General features: G+C 45.4%; 1 protein-coding gene across 1 annotated transcript; it reads right to left on the minus strand.

Annotated features, from left to right (window-relative positions):
* Positions 1-8: 8 nt before the first annotated feature.
* On the minus strand, positions 9-3,698 carry hapln3 (hyaluronan and proteoglycan link protein 3). The gene is made up of 5 exons (XM_079743382.1): positions 3,620-3,698; positions 2,819-2,977; positions 2,088-2,495; positions 1,219-1,521; positions 9-1,015 (listed from the first exon to the last, which is right to left on the minus strand). Exons 2-5 carry the CDS (start codon positions 2,949-2,951, stop codon positions 732-734), a joined length of 1,128 nt encoding a protein of 375 aa, XP_079599508.1. The 5' UTR covers positions 2,952-2,977; positions 3,620-3,698; the 3' UTR covers positions 9-731.
* Positions 3,699-7,433: the final 3,735 nt, after the last annotated feature.

The following is a 7,433-nucleotide window of genomic DNA, read 5'->3' on the forward strand; positions in this document are numbered from 1 at the left end:
ATAGACAACCTTTGTTGAGGTATAATAACTACAAAATGCTATTATCCTACAATAGGGCTTTAAACAAAGGTAGTATAAGTTTCATGGCTATAATAATAGGCCTTTATCACAGAGGTGTAAAAGTAGTGGTGAAACCAGGTGTAGCTAAATAAGGTAATTATGGGGCTGCAGGACTGTAATTAACATCATGAGCTACACCTGCGTCTCCCCTACTATATCACCTTGTTAATATCAAACAAAGGCTGCTGCATCGTAGCACAGCCCTTGGCTGACACATCTCTCAACACATAATAATACATTACACTTAATACAGTAAGATACACTTTCAGAATTGCCTACTTTTCCATAGTGGTACTTCAGTACAGAGCATTACATAAACACAGTTTTGATGATCAATAAATGAACTTCTTCGCCATAAATTTCCTGTAGCAGGAAGGCACCAGCTGAGCATGGTAGGGAGGCGGCCAACAGCACGATGAACAATAGTGATGATGGTTCTACAGAGCAGTTTCCATGTGTGACATTGTGAATCTATACCTTTTGAAGTAAGCCTGAAACACATTGTGTATGCACAGTGAACATAATATGGATAATAGTGAAGGAGTAACAATAACCTAGTTCACCTCAGCTATTGCTAACCTCCAGGAATTCAAACGCTAAGTCAGTGCTCTGTGGTTTTGCTGGTTAGGTTTGTAGCATTTGTCTCTTGGGTAATCGTCGAGTGCCGTTGATTAGGTCAACCGGTAGCAATAGACACCAAATTTCTTGTTATGTGCAGGAAATCCAAAGCTCCGCACTCCCGGCTCCTCTGTCCCGCAGTTGGTCCGGGCTTTGATGATGGGGTAACGGACACTTCCGTCAGCCAACCAGCCGGCGTCACAGCGGTCCAATCCCGTCAGCCTCCAGCCGGCGTAGATCTGTCCCACTGTGGCGATACGGCCGCCGTCACTCCTGCACGCCTGCTGGGCCTCCGAGAAGGTGAGGTTTGACGGGGTTATCAGGAAGTAAACCGTCCCTATGGCAACGGAGGCCGATACACAAAGAGTTGATTTGTTAAAGTCGTTTATCAAAGACATTTGTGGAAAAAATTTGAAATCATTGAAATGAAAAAAAGTTGTTAAATTTGATATTGTGTTTTTAATTTTGTGAGGTTAGGAACACACGTATAGTTTATTCCGTAAGCTTGAAAATATGCCTCGATCATGCATGTTTACTGACCCTTGAGCGAGGCAGAGAAGCAGAAGGCATCATAGCGGTGAAGCAGCCGATGCCGTTGTCCATAGCTACGCAATCCAGGTGATAAAGCCACGCCCCCACAGCCCGCACGGGGCGTCGTGATTGGATACTGCACGGTGCCATCGGCCAACCAGCCGGCATTACACCAGTCAAGCCCCTCCTCCCAGGCCGTGAACAACTGCTCGAACGACGCCAGAGTAGCGTCCTGCTCCTCACACGCTGCCTGGGCCCCCAGGAAGTTGTAGTGGTATCTTCCATGCTGGGAGTAGTAGGGAAATACCACGCCTAAAGAGGGGTGACAGGATTAAACCAATATCAACAAATTAACTTCATCGCTGTGTTCCAATTGGATCACTTTTTCGCTGATCCCTTTATAGTGAACACTAAATCGTACACTATTTAGGAACATGTAAGGCAGGGGCACCGGACATCTATATAGGCATGACGTCTACTGGCTTGGATAAACAAGCCGACAGCTGTTAGATAAAGGTGTCAGTAATAAATCTGATCAGGAAGGACGCTATGTATCTTGGTATATGGGGTATGAATATTTGCACATTAGTTGTGCATTTGTTTCCCGGTGCATTATGGATAGTGCACTACAGTGAGCCAAATTTGACAGCACCACCAAAATGGCGATGCTCCCAAACAGTGCACTATATAAGGTGTGAGGGGGCCCAATGTGGCACATTTGGAATCAGGTCCTTGGTTACCCTTAAGCCGGCACACACACACACACACACACACACACACACACACACACACACACACACACACACACACACACACACACACACACACACACACACACACACACACACACACACACACACACACACAGACCGACCGACCTCTCATCTCCAGGTCCACCGTGACGCTCTCGTCCTCCACGCCGTCAATGACCTCACAGCGGTAGCGGCCGGTGTCGTTGAGCTGCAGCTCCCTGATGACCAGCGACATGTCGCCGGGCGCCGCGCGCCGCAGGCGCACGCGGCCCCGGAAACCGCCATAGCTGCGGTGGCGGTTGCCCATGGCGACCATCACCTCCGTCTCCCGGATGAGGTTGGGGACGGTGTCCGGATCCGAGTCGTCGTGGCGATCGTTGGCGGGGAGCCAGGACCACTTGATGCGTGTCCGGCGCGGGGCGCTCAGCTCGGGCTCGTAGCGGAAGTGGCAAGGCAGGGTGACACTGCTTCCCCTAGTGGCGGACACCAGGGGCTGCTGGGACTCCACGTGCAGCTGCACCCCGTCATAGAAGACTAGAAGAGGTGGGACATGACCACAACACACAGGGGAGTGAACCAGCTGGAAAATGCTTTAATATAGAGGGCAGGGGTTTATGTAAGGTCAATTTAGGCTATTTGTTGTAAATAAACAAAGAACATGACAAGTTATACTAGTTATACGAGTTTCTGGAGTCAACTGGAGACATCTTGTGCACTTTTTTTTTTTATAATTTTCAGTCTTGACCAATGAATGAAACCTACAGGTATATATTTTTCTAGTCAAATAAAGTCTAACTGCAAATATTATATTCCAACCATAGCCCTCACCGATGAAAAATAAAAATAATTGAACCTACTCTCTTTATTCCCGTGTCCGTTACTAATATCATGGTAATAGAAGCCGTTGTTGTATTGCGGGGTCCCGAGGCAGCCGGGCACCAGCAGCAGTAGCAGGCAGATGGCCGCCAGGGGGCGCGGTGGAGCGATCATTACGGGAGTTGTCGGTGCCGTGGATGCTATCCAAGAAATGTATAAATCACAATGGCCTTACAAAACTTATGGACATTCTTTGAAAATTTCAGCAGACAGTTAGGTTGTGCTATCACTGAAGTGTAAAGAGCTATCGAGAAAAAACAAATCATTAATAACTCAAACTTAAGGACATTATATGTAGGCCCTCGGAACAGATTTAAGTTTGGAAAACCAAACATTCAACTAAATATCCGATTATTTGGAGAAAATGTAGACCTTTACATTTTTCCCATAACTAACAACACGTGAACAATAGGCGTATTTAGATCGAGGGCGCCATAATACGTTTAAGACAGATAATCATCGGTTTTAGACATTTCTGAATCAATAAATTAACAGCAGACCTAACAGCTTGAGAGCCGTGGGGAAAGTAAAACGCACGATTTCTGGAAATCACATGGAGACAATCACATGGAGACAATAAATATTAACATTAGCCTATTCGGTCGACGGTTTCTTATTTCAATGGCACTCTCTATCAATTAGGCTATAACAATCCTATAGCGAAGATAGGTGGCTCGTAGATATGATGCCCCCGAGTCGTGATCACTCTTTTTACGAATAAAGTTGACAATAGGGTGTTTGTCGGCTCCTTTACTAGACGAAAATTAATATAATAAACTTACCGAAGAACTGTTCGAAGCCCGTGTGAGATCAATTAATCTTCTTCTCTTACATCCGACGTGTCTTGTCCTCTCGTCTGCTCCACCACAACACTTCCAATGAAAAGGGGCCGAGCGGGATGGCTGGCGTCAGTGGTTAACGCGTCCCCTTTGAAGTAATTGACAGCAAGAAAAACTATTTTTATCTATTTTGGAATACGTCCCAGGAATGAAGATGAAAAAATACACCCAAATAAGGGTGTATATATATATAACAATAGCATGCATTCATTAATTATTTATTCTTCCTCAAGAATACAACAATAATTGAGGCTATCAATATTAACAGACGAGAATTCCATCAACATTTTACAATGCAGGTGTTTTTTTACGACCTAATGTAAAACGGAATGGTTCAACCCAGGTTGACCTGGTTGGGTAAGAACGCAAAGCTAGCATGAAGAGATATAATCAAAAAACAACAACTATTCACCACATATCCAGGGTCCTCTACATGTAAATCATTCTGAGGTGAAATAGACTATATCAGAAGCATAGCTCTTGTTAATAAAGGACGGTTCTGCTGATTTGTCAGCAGAACCTCAAGCCAAACATTCCTTTGGCTTGAGGACAGCAAACAAACAACGTCTTTGTTGTCTAAACAATCTAAATATTTCCCAGAACTTGAACATAAAAACACACAAACAAACACAGACACAGACACACACACACACACACACACACACACACACACACACACACAAATATCACATATTTCTCATTGTTTTTGAGGCCCCGATACAAATATTTGACAAATATAAATATAGTGTGCTTGTGTGTTGTTGTTGTTTTTTTTGAAGTGGCCTCAAATAACATTAGAATTGCCGGAGCATCTTGTGTTTGGGCTGCCATAATAGCAGCTGTGGTGGGCTGCCAAAGTAATTCCACTACTCTTTTGGGGCTGTGAAGAATGTGATGGTATATCCTCTGTTGAAGAGCAGATGGGAGGTGCCCTTCTGACACACACACACACACACACACACACACACACACACACGCACACACACACACACACACACACACACACACACACACACACACACACACACACAAACACACTCACGGTCACGGCTGTAAAGTGGGAGAGGGGAATGACCTGCAGTGGTCTGGAGTCTCTTGACCAAAGACGCCACAATATGTGAATAAGAGACCGACCTAGACAGTGGAGGTGGGAGTCAGTGTTGATGTGCGCAGTATGCGAGAACGTATGCAGAATCGTGCGCACACGCAGGCAAGCAAACGCGCACACTCAACCAACAACACACAGACAGCCCTCTATCCCATTCTCTCTCTCTTTTCACTTCTCTTTCTATTCACACACACACACACACACACACACACACACACGCATACACATTAACAGAAACACATTATGCACTGGACCTCATTCACTTGGGTTCAGTGTAAGAGTATGGAGAGGGGAGCCTGAGAAACATCCTCTTGCTCCACAGCAAGACATTCTTCAGGCTGGGTTACCCTGAGCCCATCATCAAGCAATGCCATCCCCCCCCCTGAGGTTAACCACTGTTAGTTATTCTGCACTTACTGAGTGACATCCAACAGACATAACAAGGCCAGACCACCACAACTCTCAGGGTAGAGGAAGAGGAAAAAGCTGTCGGGAGCCCCCCATTGGAAAGAGACCAGAATGTCACGTGAAAGGGCCGGGACAGAATGGGGGTACATGCACGTTGTTGTGTTCACACTTGAACACTATTTTTCCAGGTCTTAAATAAAAGGATGTTTCTGTTACCGAAAGTTGACGGCAGGGGTTCAACAATGAACGCTTCGATGCAGGAGAACAATAGTGAGTCCTGAACCCTTCTGTCAACTCGTACTAAAATCCTTCTGTGCTCTAGAACATTTATCTGTTTTCTTTCTTTTATTGACATTAATTGAATGATAGAACGGTCACTTTGATGACAGCACGAGACAGAGAGAGAGACACCTGACCCTGGCTGTCCCAGGTGGCCTCCGTATTCCTAAAGCCCTGGCTTACGGAACGTGAAAAGCACTTGTCAGCACTGTGCATGTGTGTGTGTTCGCCTCAGTCATTATGGTTGGAGTGTTTGAAGAGACCCTGCCAGGCTCTTCTTAAAGCCCCAGATGAAAGGCGCTGGCCTGGGGCCCCAAATACCAGCAGCCCTGTCAACTGCTGGGTGACTGCGCTCCTTAAAGGGTGTCATTTCTTTTTTGCAACAGTCGACATAGAAACCCAAGAGAGGGCGGTTTGGCCAGGACCCAAACACATAAAGGGAGAACAAATTAGAGCGGGTGTTAATTAGGCACTGTGTGTGTGTGTGTGTGTGTGTGTGTGTGTGTGTGTGTGTGTGTGTGTGTGTGGGGGGGGGGGCTGTGTGTGTGTGTGTGTGTGTGTGTGTGTGTGTCTGTGTGTGTGTGTGTGTGTGTGTGTGTGTGTGTGGGGGGGGGCGGGGTGTGTGTGTGTGTGTTGTGTGTAGTTTGATTTAAATCCAAGGGGTCTATCGTCTGCTGACATTAAGAAAAATGCCAACTGTGTGTGAGTGGCTCATAAATGTTTAACATGGTCAGCTGATGGAAACATAGAGAGCTGAATGAACAACACATTTGTGCCACTTTTGCATACTGGTTTGGGGGCATGAAATCGACCATCAAATATTTATAAGCAGTTCAGATCCGTGAACTGGTCATTGCTATGCCCTGGCGACCCTGGTTCCCCAGGAACACGGTCTTCCTCCTCCCAGTCCAGTTATCATCTGAGGACATGAGAGAGAACGCTGGCACCAACCGAAGGCCTTTTAAACCTGAAACATTCAGTAATAAAGTGGTTGATTGTGTGCCATTCTAGTAATTGTTTTATGATAGACCCATAAATTGAAGTCTAAAGTCATGCTCAAATGTGGAAGAATATAGCAGGCTATTCAAATGTTGCAGGTTTCCATTAGATATAGGCTAACAGAACTGGAAGAGGGAGGTGTTGACGTAGATGTAGCAAAGGAACACAGGTCTCTGTGTATGTATGTATCCATGAAAGAAAAAGAAAACAAATGCAACTATTTCACCACTACCCTTCCCTCCATCCCTTGGATGGAGGGAAGCAAGGAACATTGAAGCCATCTGTAATAATACCATTCTATTACATCCTATACCAATCTGGCCACACCAGTGTTTCCAGAATGGTGGTTGTTCCCCCAGTTCTTAAACAGGAAGAGGTGGACAAACCACTGGAGAGATTTGAAGGGACACAGAGGGGAGAAAGCAAAAATGACGAAACACTGTGCATTAGGGTGGACCAGATGGTTGGTTTTTTACATCATGACAATTAGATGGAAACTCTGACATCACTGCACTCTTGTTGTTCCCTTCAAACTAGACAATAAACGTATGTGGTCAAAGGTCCATTTGTCAAGTAAAATGTACTTGACAAAAAGCTGAGGGGTGTGTGAGGGGAGGAAAATTGTCGGAAAGAACAAAAATTTGTCAAGGCTTCCTATCCATGCGAATGTAAAAGGTGAAACCGTGCTGACAAAGAGCTTTAACCGTCAAGTTTGACCTTCCCCGGCCTGCACAGAAAATGAGACGGGTAATGACACCCCTCGAAGATAGGATCTTTAAAGAAAGGAGTCAGGCCCCCAGGGTGTAAAAATGGTAAACAGCCAATATGGCCCAGAATGCTGTTCTTTGATCCTCCACCTTTTTAAATGGAAAGTGGCTAGATTGATTCCAGTGCTTCTCAAGCTTTAATCCAATGTATTCATGGAGGCCAAGATCCACACAAGCCACACTGAATCAATTATAC

Source organism: Pollachius pollachius (genome assembly GCF_949987615.1).
Source record: "Pollachius pollachius genome assembly, chromosome: 9".
Classification (NCBI taxonomy): Eukaryota; Metazoa; Chordata; class Actinopteri; order Gadiformes; family Gadidae; genus Pollachius; species Pollachius pollachius.

Coding starts and splice junctions, on each gene's coding strand:
- hapln3 (XM_079743382.1), bottom strand. CDS start 2,951: ATGATCGCTCCACCGCGCCCCCTGGCGGCCATCTGCCTGCTACTGCTG. Junction 1,522..2,087: donor GGTGGACCTGGAGATGAGAG/GTCGGTCGGTCT, acceptor ACCCCTCTTTAG/GCGTGGTATTTCCCTACTAC. Junction 1,016..1,218: donor CTTCTCTGCCTCGCTCAAGG/GTCAGTAAACAT, acceptor CCGTTGCCATAG/GGACGGTTTACTTCCTGATA.